This window comes from Rasamsonia byssochlamydoides (genome assembly GCF_041956645.1).
Source record: "Rasamsonia byssochlamydoides strain NRRL 3658 unplaced genomic scaffold VTN77scaffold_1, whole genome shotgun sequence".
NCBI classification, from domain to species: domain Eukaryota; kingdom Fungi; phylum Ascomycota; class Eurotiomycetes; order Eurotiales; family Trichocomaceae; genus Rasamsonia; species Rasamsonia byssochlamydoides.
The window spans coordinates 100,462-115,626 of NW_027192384.1; the positions used below are offsets into that span (position 1 = coordinate 100,462).

Sequence of the window (15,165 nt, forward strand, 5' to 3'; positions counted from 1 at the left end):
ATCCATGACATAATAATCCCTAGAGGGCGTGGCACCTCGCCTATCTATTTATCATTTTTTTTTCCCTCACTGAGCTTAATGTATTACGGCTTGCGCCTAATCGCGACGTGTGAATCTTGGGATATCTATGGGGGAAAATAAAGAAAAGATTAATGGCAGTATCACCAATTATGTGCTCGTGGAGCCATATGACAAGAAGCTCAAAAATTGGCTGCTGACAGGGCCATCTCATCTCCGATAATGGGCGCCCTGTATACTCGTTGAACAACTGTCTTGTCAAAGACGGGTGGGCGTTTTCGTCATGAGTTCCTTGGAACCTGAACTCTGAGAATTCCTACTTTAAGCTAATGAGCACCAGAAAAACAATCCACTCTACATGGTTCTGGATTTGCTAGTGAGACTTGAGTAAGTAAACCGACAAAATCATCTGATATATCCTGAATGATCTTGTAAAGAGGTGGTCTTCAAACTGGATATTATAACGATAATCACGTACCGATCATATCACATGTACAGTATGGATTGTAGTAAGGCAAAGGGAGTATGTAGTTAGAAAATGCCAAGATGCTGTTAGTGATCTATTCTTGACTAGATGCTTTAAAACGGTTCTACATAAAAGGATCATTACATGGTCACTTTCTCGAATATCTGCTCATCAGTCCTATTTCCCATCACCATCACCATCATCATCATTGTTGCGGGCTAAGCCCATATTGCTGACTCAGCTTCGCTCTCGTCTTCTGATTGGTCCATTTGTTGTTCATCACATGACTCCTGTTGATACCGCTCGCGTGCCTTTCTCTCTCTTCCTTCATTTCTTCCTTCCCCAGCGAATCCTTTTTATGAGCTCCTAGTTTCTAGACAGCAAGGCTTTGGCCCTTCACAATCATCATCAATAGCTGCTTTGTGCTGGTCAAGTATTTACCTAGTTAGGTAGGTAGGTGGTACCTAGGCACCAACCTACGGTACGTAAGTTATAGGTATATTACCGCCCGACTCAAGTGAGATGTCTCGTTATCAGATCCTGCTCCACTGTAGATTGACTTGATTGCACTCTTTCCTTTGATTGGCCACTTATGTACTTACGTAACCTCAGCAGTGCTGTTGCCAAGTTGGGCACTTTCAAAAGGTTCCATTGAACTGACGAGGTACCTACCTAACTAGGCAGGTAGGTAAGGATTAGGTAGGACTTGCCCTGAGAATTGCAACCGCAACTACCAACCAGCCTGCAACAAATCTTAGGTAGCCTGGAATTGTTCTCTCCATCAGACTCACTGAGTAGATAGACTGATTCACCGATCAGTCGACTCAACATACCAAAGATTCGTGGAATCCAATTCTCTCTCCCTCTCTTACACCGCACAGAAGCAGAAGAGATTTCGGAAGAAGAGAATGTCGTCAAAATTTACGCATATTAAAGGGTTGGTTCCATAAGCTATTGCCTATCTTGATAATGGATGTAGTACCAAGTCATTGATGTTCTGCTGAATCCTGAGCTGCTTGGTACCTAGACCGGCATAGAACACTCTCAATACTCCGTAACCAGCTGATTAATCACGTAACCCCTATCACTCTCTACTAGTCAAAGATTTATTCTATCCTATCAGGATTACTCGTGCCTATACTCCGTAGTTATTCTGCACAGAGTCTACCTTAGCCTGGCACATCAGTCTGCGGACACACTCTCGAAAATCATCTAGTACGTCTATCTCCTTTTCCCCCTTTTCTTTGTTCAGGTATATCCCAAGGAGCGTCAATCAACAATTGGTAACTGGCTCGTTAAAATTCTATCTCCTGGGACAGAAATAAAGATAGACAAGAACAAGAGATCAGACCTGTTACTGTCCCGTGTTGGGTATGGTGCACGATACTAAATCTACCATAGTAACCATACGGGAGTTTGCCGGGTTGAAAATAATAATACCGTAGATCCACGGTGCATTAGTCGTGCTCGTGCTTCGGTTGCTAGGGTTGCTAGTCTAATGATCCGTGCAGCCATGCGTCCTGCCTCCTTGCTTTGCTGTTCAGCACATAGAGTACTCCGTACATACTCCGTAGATAAACATAGATAAGAGAATGGAATGTGGAATGCACGTGGATGATAATAAGCTATCAACCAGCTAAGATGCGGGTACTCTGTACTGTATGTATGCCCAACGCAAGGCGCAATGCGTGCTTCCTTTTCTTGCGGGGAAAGCTTTCCATGCACAGCATAACTTGTTCTCGAGTTTAGGGGACAGAAGTGGATGTGAAGTGAGAAATAAGGGTCAACTAGTACTCCGTACCAGTGCTAGAGCCTCAAGGCCAGGCTGGTCGCGTCCTCCACTACGGACTCCGTCCTTCCAAGTTCCTTCCTGTCGGGTCTCCACTAAGATAGGAGTGGCAGGCGCGCCCCGGAATACTGTGTCACTGTCAACTGACGGGTTGACATTATTATTGCCATTTTGTCAGGAGGTTTAATCCAATTTTTCTTCTTCATCTTCTCTATTTTCTTTCTTTTTCATTTTTCATTGTCATTTAATTTTTTTTGGCATATTTTCTTTTTTCTAGAATAGTGGAATTGGGCTGGATCTCCCTATCCCATGGTTCATCAAACTCTCCCCACAATGCCAACTGCCAACGTCAAACGACGGCCCATTCCATTTTCAATAATGCGACTAACTTCGGTAACTCCTGGGAACCACCCAGTCCATTATTTGGTCCAGGCACACAAACCCTGAGAAAAAAAGAAAGGGGAACAAAAGACAGGAATCAATCAATCAGAGTCGATGGAAATGGCTGGTCCCGAGTCAATCCAAAATTCCGGTGGCTGTCAATGGCTGTCTGACTCCGTAGTGGACAAGCACTTCGCACAAAGAAAATTGTCTCGCCCTATCACTATTACGGGTCAGGCATATCTGATTGATTGTAAAGGATTGCCAATAGACTATTTTTTTTATTTTTTCTAGCCTATTATTGGCATCTTGCCCAACTCCTCCGTAGTAGCTGCATCTGCAGACGGGGAATGTCCTCGCTAGCCAGCCTAACCCAATGCCTGATGCAGTTTCCCACACCGTCCATTTGATACCAGCCAGCAAACACCTGTCCGCCTGCCACCGATGATTTATGATTCTTCTGTTTTGTCCTTCCAACCCACTTGACCGTCCTTCTCCAGGCGACAGAGAGCTGATTAGTGGCATTGGGACCATCAGCCGCCCTCTGATGCGACTTGCGCGGGACTAAACGCGTCTCGAAACCACTCCCTCCCCTTACTCCTCGATGATGCTGTTGACGCCGACCACGAACGGGCCCGAATGGGGACGGTCCAGGAGACAGACGGATCCCAATCTCGTGCGTCGTCCCTCTGACCTGCTGCGACAGGCCGCTCGTCGTTCTGTCGACTATTCGTTGCCGCCCGCCGACGAACAACGACCGCAGACCAGCGCCGCCCGCGAGTCGTCCACCCAACGCTCCTCCCTCAGCGTCCACGCCCTGTCGAATCCCGCCCTGGCGGAGATCCCCTCGCGCAAATTCAACGCCTTGCGGCAGTCGACGAGCGATTCCGACAGCAACTCCAACAGCTCGCCTTCCACGCCGACGGCGGCTGCCGGTGTCAAGCACGGGGGCGGCAACGTGAACGGAAACGTGCAGAGTGCCCCGTGCACCCCTGACTTGGCCTCCCGATCTGATGCTGCCGCCACGACCTCCCTCTCCAACTCGCCCAAACAACGATCCCCCTCTCAGAAGAGACCTCCTGCCTCGCACAGCAGTCTCGGCGTTGAGACATCCACGGGGCCTCCGCCCGCCCTCAGCACCCAGCATTCCGCGTTCCAAGACCGCATCTTGCGCCAGTCGACTCCCATCTCCCCTAAGACAAAATCCCCCCGCGTCGATGCGATCTTGAAGCAGCGCGACCTGTCGGAGCAGCGCTATCGACCATCGACGCTTTTGGCCCCCCACGGCGCCGCAGCGCGTTTAAGGAAAATGTCAGCGACGGAGACATACGCAGACGGAAATGCCGTGAATGGCGTCCATGACCCGGACCGAACCATCACTCCCGACGACCATAACGGAGACGAGGCGCGAGATTCTAGTCCCGACGAGAGCCGATCCAAGAATGAAGATGTCTTTCTCAACATTGCCAAATCGACCGCGAGCCGTCGAGATTCAATGTTGGAGAGGAGACGGGTGAGATTCTACGCGATTGTATTGCCTGCCGCCGCACTGACAGCCTGCAGAGACTAGGGTTATCAGGACTATCGACTCGAAGTTCCCTCGCCACGGAGCAGAATCAAAGCAGCCCCTTACTTCCCTATCCATCACCCGCCTCCGCGCACCCCTTCGATGAGAACAGCCGTCTCCGCTACTTTGGCTCGAGTTCCCGATCCACGGTTGGCCTCCCACGCAGCCGCTTCAACCGCGAGACCTCCCCCGAATCGCCTCGAACCTACTCGGACTTGCGATCGTCGATCAGCGATGCTCGTCCCTACCGACACTCCAATCTGTCCAGTTCAACCCGGACGGTTCGACCCGCTGCTGCGTCCGATGCATCGGAGCGCGCGAGAAGCGAGGCTGACAAAGCACGATTGGATGGGACCGAATCGACATCATCGGCCACTGCGCCGTCCACGGTCTGGGATGAGCTCGATGATCTCAAGTCGAGAATCCGGAAACTCGAGCTCACGGGGAAATTCCCTCCATCGTCGGCCGCGGCCATGTCGAATGCAGCATCCGCGGAGCGGCCTCGAACGGCAACGACGACGGTGACGACGGTCTCGTCATCCCCGAAACACAACCGGAAGACCAGCACATCTCCAGACCCGGAAGCGACTGCGACGGTAAATCCCATCCAAACCCTCCTGCATTCCGCCCTGGCCAAGGCCAAAGCGGCGGTGAGTGCGGAAGTCTACAATGCGCTCGAGGCGACCACTACGGACGCTCTCACGTTAGCCAACATGCTGAGCTCGAGCTCGCCGGCTTCGGGCGCCGTTTCGGTGGTCAACGGCTCGAGCTTGTCAGAGCGCCAGGCGCGGCGGAAAGCCGACAGCCTGTGCCGCAGCTTGACGGAGCTCTGTCTGGCGTTGTCGGATGAGCACTTAGCCAGGCAGCAGCAGCAACAACAGCAGCAACAGCAGCGACCAGTCAGTCGCGATGCACGGACGAACCAGACCAATGGGACTGACGGGGCCAATGGGCTGGCCCCCGCGGTGACATTTCGCCGGAGCATGGGCAACGAGCCGGAAAGCTCCAGTCAGCAGGAGTCTGCGCCGCGCATCCCGAGTCGCCTGGAAGCTCGCCGAGCGAGCGCAATCACTCTGGGGACGGTACGCAGTGGCACCCGACTGTCTCCAGATGAAAAATCCTCGCCGCAAACCGCGCCTCACTCGGCGCCGATCTCCCGGTTCAGCCGCCTTTCTGCTCTTCGAACGAAGCGAGAGGACGAGTCCGATGACAAGGGCTCTGTCTTCAGCCGCACGGTTGGCGCTTCGCGAGCCATGTCCGAAGTGGGCGGCTTCACGGGTGGTCTCAGCCCTGGTCTGCGGTCGTCCACGCGGGAGCGTCTGTCTCGTGAGTACGCCTCGTCGACCGAGTCGCCCTCGCAGCCGACGCAGTCGTCGCAACAGACCCGGACCCTGCAGTCCTCGATCCCTCTGCGCCGAAGCTATGCATCGCCAGGGGGGTCTGGGATCCCGGCGACGTCGGGCGTCAACATCCAGCCTGGATTCCGCCGTTACGGGCTCACACATTCGGTTTCTGACCGTGCCGTAAATGAGAGCGGGGGCGAGGGGGCTGAAGCGTCGCAAACGCGGATCGTGGCTCCATCTAGTAAAACAGCTTCCAGCTACACTCCTATCCAGACGCGGGCGCGGACGAACAGTTTAGGCTCTCGACGATTCGGGCTGCGGCCGCGGCCGTCGACCGTGGGACCGGTTGAGGGCGAGAATTAGTTGTTTGTTTTCAGTTTACCTCTTCTCTATATACCCTCGTCTTGTTTACTTAGCAGTGATGGGAGATTCTTGATTGATTGATTGGATTGGTACGATTGCTCGCAGGAGTCTGGTCTGGTCTGGTCTGGTCTGGTCTGGTCTGGCTTTCTTCTTATGACCTGATGAGCGGGATACCTAACGACAGACGACTCGGAGTTGTTTGTATGTACATGCACGGACTTTGTACATGGATTGCTTGGGTCATGGTACGGTCCAGGGTTGGAGTTGGCGTCTGTATGTACATGTGCGTTTCATTCGGTCGATTGGCTCATCGGAAGTGATGTAGATATGCTGGGCTTAAGCTTAAGCAAATTTTCACACTGCATGTCAGGATTAACTGCTACTTACCCAAGTAAGCAAGTAACCTGATCATCATCTTGGAATAAATATTCTACTAAGGTACTAGAATAGAATAACTGGCCAAGGTAAGCATCTATAAAGTATCATTCATTCATCCATCACACTGGATCTATATACCACAGGTCCATCCATCCCATTCCATATTATATCGTCTATATCATGTCCTTTCTAGATTCTGATTTCTGATTATCATACGATATCATACAGATAACTCCATCCCATACCATCATCCCATTACCACACTATATATATATATATATATATCATTGTTTTCTCGGCCTCCTAACCATCAAATCATTCGAATACCTTATCTGCCTCTGCGTCTGCATTTCCTTATCCTCATCCTTATCCCCAGCCCCAGCGCCAGTGCCATCCCCAGTAGTAACAGGCACAGAGAAAGAAACAACAACCTCATCGACCGTCTCAAACCCCCATTTGCGATACAGCGCATTCCCATCAGGCGTCGCTTCGAGATACGCCGAGTCGCCGTGTTCGTCTGCTATCGAAAGCACCTCGGCCATGAGTAATGACCCGGCGCCGCGGCGTTGGTGGGTGGGGTAGGTGAATAGCATTTCGAGGTCTGTATATACCATCAACCATAAATAACAATAAGCACAGGCCATGGATATGGCCGTGGGTGATGGGTATGTGTTAGTGATCGATCACGTCGTTAGGACATACGACATACGACATGGGTAAGGGGTAAATGGAATGGGGATACGTACACCAATGCCCTTTCCTCCCATTCTCCCTCTCCTTCCCTCTCGACTTCGACCTCATAATAGATTTATGCTTCCTCGCCGCCATCCCAAAAAACTCCGTCGCCAGGTCCTTATCTGCGCCATCGGGCCAGACGGGGAGCGGAGGGTCCTGCTCTTGACCGTTTTTTTCTTCCTTGTCCTCCGTCCACGCCCACTTCGCGAAGGCGATGATCTTGCCTTCTCCCTCCCCATCTCCATCTCCCCCTTTACCTTTCTCACCATTCCCATCCGCTGATTGTGATATTTCAGAGTCGACGGCCTTCAAAAACCGACTCCCTTCCTCCGTCATCAACTCCGCCGAGAGCATCTCCACAAACCACGCGCGCACGGCGGGCGTGTCGGGGAAACATGCTGTAAAAAAAGGGTTGTGTCGTGTGGAGGCCATGTAGCAGTCCACGAAGGTGGGGATGTCAGAGAGGGTTGCGGGGAGGATTTGTATTGGCATTGTTGGATGTTGAAGCGCAGCGGAGCGGAGCTTCAATTGAGCTGTCCCTTTTTTTTTTCCGAGTCGACTTTTGAAGGAGAAAGAATAAAGAAAAAAGAAAAAGAAAATGGACAGTGGGTTGTTGTTGGTTGGTTGGTTGGTTGGTCGGTTGGTCGGTTGATTGATTGATTTATGTAGATAGATATAGATAGATAGGTAGGTAGACAGTGTATATAGATAGATACGAATGTAGGTAGGTAGGTAGTTATATACACAGGGTGAAAAGAATATAATCAACAGATAAAATAAATAAATAAACAAACAAACAACAGAACTACCGCATTAACTAGATTAGGTAGATGTCAATATTCAGAAAAAAAAAAGAAAAAGATCAAGGACATGGACAAAGACAGGAACAAGAATATATAAATTCAATTCAATTAACCAAGTCCCAGATAAAGTTACCATTTCTTGGTCGAGCTTAGGTATATTGCTCGCGTCATGATTGGCTGCAGCCGATTTAAACTCGATTATCCAGATCCATGCATTTTCCTAATTCGGTGTCCGACTGGACATTAGACTTCCGGAGTAATTAATCAAGCGCCATTCTTAGTCAGTGCCCAGTGCTTATGGTCAATTTCATTCGTATCTTAGACAAGGTTATTGAATTGAATCATCTCATTGACCTGCCCGTCCCCCATCAGTTACATAGACTATATCCTTCATACTGTTATTCCGTCTCACCAGAGACATATCACATGCGAAAAAAAGAATCAGGATACGAGATCACATGAAGAGCAAAAGTGTTGTAGAGGAAGGGTGTGTAGAGCAAGGACGTTGCTGGAGAAGCGTCGGATAGAGATATAGGAGGAGCATTCTTGGATAAGGATAAGAGAATAGACATGGCAGGTGATCGATCGGACGGACGTAGGATAGGAGAGGTCGGGTCAAGGAAGTCGGTGGACGTGCAAGGAGAGAGTCCGAGACAAGTGAGGGTATGAGATCCTGGCAACCGTCACATCTTTGGTATCGTTAAGTCGTGGACCTTCGCGTCGAGCGAACTTCATCTAGGATATCGAGACACCGAAAAAGTGTGAATAAGAAATAAGGCAATAAAAGAAATGACATCAACGAAATAAACCGCTTTTGAGAAAGAAAGTCGGCTGTCGACTCAAAGACGAGGTTGATCCCGCTGTCGCAACGCTATCGACTCCACAAACCGCCGATTCGCAAGTAGCATGATGCGTAGCAAACTGGTCCGTAGCAAGTTGCTACGCTGGATGAGTGTCTCACTCCTGTGCTTGCTGGCTGCGACGCATCTTTTCCGCCTCAAGGTTCTCGTACAGCAGATACAGCGCCTTTTCATTCGCCTGCGCGCTCCCCATAATCGTGAACATGCGTTCGCCAGTCTCATCATGTGGAGCCTTCGCAATCGAGATCCGAGCTCCCGAGCTCCTGCGGATCTCGCTGATCTTGCTCCCTCCTCGGCCGATAATACATCCAACCATGTCCGAAGGAATGCTGATGTTCTGCGTCTGCACTTCTTCTCCATCCTCAGTCACCAGAGGAATGCCCCGGTTCCCCGCATCCGAATTGGTGCGTCGGTTATAGCCACCGGCCGGGTCGCTGAAATCGGCCCCGTTGCCCGTGCGGTTGTAGGAACGACCGCCATAGCCCGGTCCGCTGTGGTTGAGCGACCCAGCGCCGAGAGAGGCGCGGACCGCGGGATTGTACAGAACTGTCCCCGTGCCCCGCTGCCAGTCATCGATGAGGCACTTGCCAATCTCCCAGACCGCTTTTTCGATGCCTTCGGGGGTGCCTTGCACCTCGACAATCCGTTCAGTCGACTGAGGAAGCATCTCTTTCTGGGCGACCATCCGGACGCCCGACACATCCTGAATATGCTTGATCTTGAGACCCTGTCGCCCTATGATGGTGCCCATTTGATTATGAGAAATGAGCAGTCGAATGGCTGGAGAGGTTGTCAGTGGTTGTTCTATCAGAAAATGAAACTAGACGACGCTTACGGTGAGTCCCGTTGTTTTGAACCACCCCTCCCATCCCCAACTGCGGGGCTCCCTCGAGCAGACCCTTTGCGACAATCGCGTAGGCGCGGGAACAGCCTTGCAGCGGCCCCGTCACCGTCAACACGCGGTCATGAACGCCTTGGACGACCTTGCTGACACCGGCTTTGACGCCCGTCTCCTCGCGCAGATCTGCAACATTCTTGCCGGCCTTGCCAATGATGACACCGGCTTCCTTGGAGGACACAATGGCGCGGAGAGTCAGGACCGCCTGCGCATACTCCTCATCTGTCTTGGGTTGCGCCTCGAGTTCGCCGCGATCGCCCAAGTTGACGCGGCTGAAGGATTCGTTGAGGGTCTCGTCCACGGGCGGGGCGTTCTCGCGGGTTTCGGTGGTCGCAGCCATTGTCGAAGAAATTCAGGCGTGATAGAGCGATGAGTTGAGATCAGTGTGCACTTTTCAAGGATATCAAACGGCAAATGTGTAGCTCCTTGTAATTTTGAGCTGGCGCGATAGATTCGGGTCAGCTTACAAGCGATTCGGAAAGAATCTGCACGCAATGCTGGACACTGCAGAACTAACACTAGCAGAACGGGAGTTTACCTAAAGAAAACGAGGAGGAAACGATGAGGAATCAAGTGGAGAGAGAAGAGTGCGGAGGAGAAGGGTCGGGAGCGGAGAGACGAGGAGAGACAAGGAGGTACGGTGAACGGAGGGGTAGGACGAAGGTGAAGGTATGGCGGAGGCGGAGGGGTACTCAAAAGAGGAAGAGAAGAGGAAGGAGGGGAGAAGAGGATGGGATGGACAGGATGGAGAGGGAGAAGAGGAAGAGAAAACGGATGGGGTGGATGGGATGGGAGAGGGAGAAGTGAGAGGTGAGGAAGGGAGGTGGTAGAGAACAGGCAGAGGAAGAGGAAGAGTAATGGACGACATAGGATGGAGAGGGAGAGCGCGCACACTAAGCGGCCTCCCACGGCTACGGCGGTTGGAAGCAGCTGCTGTCGCGGGCTGTCTCACGTGGACGGGAATGACTAATTAATGGATTACTTATTTAATAAATATTTAATTGGGTTTCATTTGAATATTTTATTTTCTCTTGGAAATGTCCTGCTCTTTTATTATTATTATTATCTATGGATGGTTCTATTCTAGGGCTGCAACGACCACCCTCTTCCCGCCACCCACTTTTGCTGCAGACACAGACACGCCTTCCACAGTTCCACAGATTACTGATTAGCTGATTATCTTAGCTAGTGGCCAGGGCAAGCTATCAGCTCGTTCTGGGGAAAGCTCCTTCATTGGCCCCAGCCCCGCTTCTCTCGGTGTTCCGCGCGCTCTGTGGCTTCCTCAGCCTTCCTGAGATGGCACTGTACCAGATTCGTCACGCGTCCAGGTTCTCAGAATATGATCATTAGCAGGCATACAGAAATATTGACGGGACTCTTCAGTGGCAGTCTGCAAGACACTGCTAACAACCTGAAAATGGCAGATGAATCTACAGTCATCTCAGTGAGAGATCTACCTTCATTCTACATGGAATGGTATAGCTGTGCATTCACTGTATGGTACCCTCTGGTCTTCTACAGACCAGCTGGATTAGACAAGAACAAGTCGTAATATTCTCAATATGAAAATACAAAATATCATTCTCTGAAATATACACATTCACTCGTCATTGATCTCATGTCCTGCTGATAACACATCCAATGCTGGCTACCTCACTGCCGCACTACTTCCCAGCTTCAAAAATCACCTTCTGCACATTCATCTTGTCAAAGAGCTCGTAGCCCTCGACCGCCTCGCTCAGGGGCATGATCTTGTCAGTCATGAATCTGCGGACAGGAACGATGACCGTTAGTTTTCATCGAATTAAGTTGTCAAATAATTCCAAACCTGGGAATATATATGTATGTGTGTACTGGACTTACCCTAGTAAATGCTGCTTCTTTTTCAGCACCTCCAATGCTTGCTGGAAGATGGAGCGCACTGGACATCGTCCCATCTGGAGTTTGAGGTTCTTTCCATAAGCTTCGTTTCCGGTCCAGGGTATCTAAAACGGAACCTTTAGCATCATCACATACGAACACTTTTTTTTTGTTTCTTGTTTGCTCTTATTCAGGTCATGCTCACCTCCGCGTTATGCACGCCAACACTGCTGATCGTCCCCCATGGCCGGAGCAGGTCGAAAGCCGTTCGCAGAGCAGGACTCAAGCCCACCACCTCGATGACCACATCCGCGCCACGACCATCCGTCAACTCTTTGACTCGCTTGTCAAGTCCCTCCCGGTCGGTCTGGAAGTTCCACGGCTCCGCGCCCAGGGATCGGGCGAGTTCCAGTCGGGAGGGCACCGAGTCTACCGCCAAGAGATGCTTGGGCTTGTACTCTAAGGCATTAATCAGGGCCAGAAGACCGACGGGTCCGCAGCCGATGAGCACCACGGTCAGTTCGGAGATCTCCTCCTTGGTGAATTCCTTGAATGCGTTGCTTGCGGCGAAATACCCCGTGGGGAAGATGTCGGCCATCAGGACCAGCAGTTTCTCGTCGATTCCCTCGGGGGCTTTGGTCACGGTTCCGTCGGCGAGGGGGATTCGGACCTGGCATTTCTGATTAGATAAGAGTTCAATGTGCCATGGTAACGACCACGTACATAGTCTGCCTGGCCGCCGTCTAACAGCGGGCAACCGAACAACAGACACTTTTCACAGCGAGATGAGAAGCCTCGCTTGCAGTAGAAGCACTCGCCGCTGTCGTAGTGGCATCAGCATGTGACCAGCAGAAAGAAAGAAAGAAAGAGCATTTCTTCGACATAGCAGACTATAACACCCCCATTGTCTGCCGAAACTCCTCTGTTTGTTCAGATGGTTTTCATACCAGGACGTCGTGAATGGACTGACGATGACATCGCCATTCTGCACCGTCTTGACTGCACTTCCAGTTTCGACAACCGTGCCGGTGAATTCGTGGCCCATGATGAAGCCCGTTTTCGAGGGCTGATGGCCGCGAAACACGTGGAGCTCACTAGTAGACAGTATTCCATCGTTAATCAATCAATCAATCAATCAATCAATAATGAATGAATGAATGAATGAATGAATGAATGATGGCAGGCATATTTCAACTGATGCAGTCATACCTCCCGCAAAGAGCCGCATATTTCACTTTCACGATGATATCCGTTGGGTCCTGGATCTTAGGCACGGGTCGTTCCTCGACGGCGACTTTGTACGGGCCGTGGAAGACGACGGCACGCATTGTTTCTGGTGTTGCCATTTTTGTTGTCTCTTTCTCTCTGATGGACGTATGTACAGGTTATTTTCAATGAATTGATTTTTCTTTTCCAAAACAAGAGTTAGCCGGTCCTTGGTATAAAGGAGCTTAGCTAGGCATATGACGTCTGTACCTAGGTAGTACAGTACAGTATGTACTTGGAAGAGAGAAAAGATGGGACCTAATCGTCGTGAACGCTGTACAGGTCTGTAGCCGTATGCTGTTGGTATGTACAATGCCGTCACAAGAGTTTGAAGTCTTCCTGATCGTATCTATTATAAGATCATGATTAGAGGGATGGGATAAGATTGGCGAAAAGCGGGGTTGAGTCTACGCCAGTTAATATTATCCATTCACTAAAGTAAACCGGGGAAAACGGGTCAGTCTACTAACACGGACGTACGGATACGGAGTCGATGGCGCCGAAATGCCAAATAGTAATAGACGGTATACGAAGCAGAACCTGAGAGGCAAAGGTTGAGTCGCCGAGGTTGATTGACTGGGGCCAAGCGATCATCCCCGCATTCTGGGGATCTCATCTATATTGTGCTGAGTAAGGAAAGTACCTAATGTACTTATGTACACTCAATCTTGACTGTTGGGTTTTTATCATGCTCATTATTACATACAGTACCATTTTATTTACGTGGCCATGGCATGAGTTAAACCTGGACAATGCCAATGTTTTTATGCCTTTTTTATACCCTTGCCTGAGGCTAGCAGACAAGATCATCGTTGACGCAGACGTTTCGAATTCTCATCCCAGAAGCGCTTGCAATCCGTATGCCCCCAGTGCTCAACCCACCACTCTCCAAAACTATCCTCGACATTCTCGTCAATCTTCGGAAGCCGTTCATCGCGCTTCAACCCGCAGAGCGCACATGCGTGAGACGCCTTCAGAGCTCCCTGGCTCGGACCCGCGGTCTCAATTCGGGTCTTGTCTGTTATGACAGGGACCGGACGCCCGCCCGATGACAGGATTACGGAGTTGAAAAAGGCGGCGTGGCGGCGCCAGGCTTCGAGGACGCCGACGGCCTCCTGCTCCTCCTTGACGCTCTCGCTTTTGCTGACCGAGCTGAGCTTCATCCCGCCTGCCTTGCCGGACCGTGCGGGGCCGATCTTTGTGCTCTGGCTCAGGATCGTATCTCTCTTCCACCGCAATGCACGGCCAGCAATGATTCGGGCAGCGACTTTCAGGGTAGATGCCAGATGGGACGCGAGATCTGGATCACGTCTTGCCTTGGTCCCTTTTTCGCGAAATTCCTCTAACACTGACGGGAACAGCTGGAGGAGAACAGATGGCGGAGGTATATTCGTCGGTCGTACGTCAGGCTGTGAGCTTTGATTTCGAGCTTTGTTCGTCGGCTCAGCGGTGTGCCTTATTTGGTCTGGCCGAGTAAGACTGGGTGGATTCGCCTTGCCAGTTTCTGCCTGCCCAGGCGTAGCTTGATGGCTCTCTTCAGGCCCATCCACAAAATCGCCCCAATCGTCATCAAGCTGCTCTTCTGACGACTGAGCCAATGTGTTCTGTTGTTGAAGGATAGGATCACTGAAAAATGACGTAGAACTAGTTTGCGGAGGCTGTTGGCTTGGGGGTGCTGACACAGTCAGAGTCTTGTCTGTAGGCGAAGCAGTATCATCAAGCGAAAGTAGATCTAACAAAGCAGAAGTTTGGGAAACATTAACAGGCTTTGCATTGTTCCTCGCGGTGGATGAAACCGGATCGTCAACCTCTACATCGAGTAGCTTATTCTCAGCAACAGGATCCGCGGACTCGAACTCTCCCCAGTCATCATCGTCTCCATTAGGGGGGGCATCCTCCATGGAGGCATCAAATAGCACTTCTGCCCCTTGATCATCGCGACGCCATAGATTCTCATTTAAACTCCCTTCAGTAACGCCACTGGCCTTTGACCCTCGATCGTTTAAATTATATGACTGGTTCGTGGACACGACAGGTCCGAAGGATTCCAGATCAGGAAATGGCGAGTTCGCGGAGGTGTGTTGTTGCTGTGATCTATTTGGCCGCTCTTCAGCCGTGGATGAAGTCACGCCGGTTCCAAACTCTGCCAACAGATCCGCAGACATGATGGAGGATAGTTCAACAAATCTCTATAGATCATATCATGAGGAGAATAAATCTAGACGTAGATTGCGACATAGTCTTGCAGTCATTGAACTGCGGGAGCTGCATCAATTCAGTTTCCTATATTAGCCGTCATGCCGAGGGCGCCTGATCGTATTGAAAGCCAAAGATCGACATTTGCGGAGAACTTCTGCAACGGCAATAGTCGTCTATCTAGCTGAGCATGAAAGTATCACGAGTGACGACAGGGTGAGTGGTTGACTGGATGATTCGAA

At 50.9% G+C, this 15,165-nt stretch overlaps 5 protein-coding genes across 5 annotated transcripts; 1 reads left to right on the forward strand and 4 right to left on the reverse strand.

The window, feature by feature from the left end:
• Positions 1-3,258: 3,258 nt before the first annotated feature.
• On the forward strand, positions 3,259-5,927 carry VTN77DRAFT_35 (uncharacterized protein; the record flags this gene model as incomplete). The annotated part of the gene is made up of 2 exons (XM_069419454.1): positions 3,259-4,167; positions 4,218-5,927. 2 exons carry the CDS (start codon positions 3,259-3,261, stop codon positions 5,925-5,927), a joined length of 2,619 nt encoding a protein of 872 aa, XP_069282399.1.
• Positions 5,928-6,589: 662 nt separating this feature from the next.
• Positions 6,590-7,532, reverse strand: VTN77DRAFT_36 (uncharacterized protein; the record flags this gene model as incomplete). The annotated part of the gene is made up of 2 exons (XM_069419565.1): positions 6,590-6,906; positions 7,052-7,532. The coding sequence occupies 2 exons, from the start codon at positions 7,530-7,532 to the stop codon at positions 6,590-6,592; spliced, it is 798 nt and encodes a 265-aa protein (XP_069282400.1).
• Positions 7,533-8,800: 1,268 nt separating this feature from the next.
• On the reverse strand, positions 8,801-9,941 carry VTN77DRAFT_37 (uncharacterized protein; the record flags this gene model as incomplete). Its single annotated transcript, XM_069419676.1, has 2 exons — positions 8,801-9,483; positions 9,539-9,941. The coding sequence occupies 2 exons, from the start codon at positions 9,939-9,941 to the stop codon at positions 8,801-8,803; spliced, it is 1,086 nt and encodes a 361-aa protein (XP_069282401.1).
• Positions 9,942-11,265: 1,324 nt separating this feature from the next.
• Positions 11,266-12,807, reverse strand: VTN77DRAFT_38 (uncharacterized protein; the record flags this gene model as incomplete). Its single annotated transcript, XM_069419787.1, has 6 exons — positions 11,266-11,368; positions 11,465-11,586; positions 11,667-12,131; positions 12,185-12,281; positions 12,409-12,555; positions 12,671-12,807. The coding sequence occupies 6 exons, from the start codon at positions 12,805-12,807 to the stop codon at positions 11,266-11,268; spliced, it is 1,071 nt and encodes a 356-aa protein (XP_069282402.1).
• Positions 12,808-13,533: 726 nt separating this feature from the next.
• VTN77DRAFT_39 (uncharacterized protein) lies at positions 13,534-14,892 on the reverse strand (the record flags this gene model as incomplete). The annotated part of the gene is made up of 1 exon (XM_069419898.1): positions 13,534-14,892. One exon carries the CDS (start codon positions 14,890-14,892, stop codon positions 13,534-13,536), a length of 1,359 nt encoding a protein of 452 aa, XP_069282403.1.
• Between the last annotated feature and the right edge of the window lie 273 nt (positions 14,893-15,165).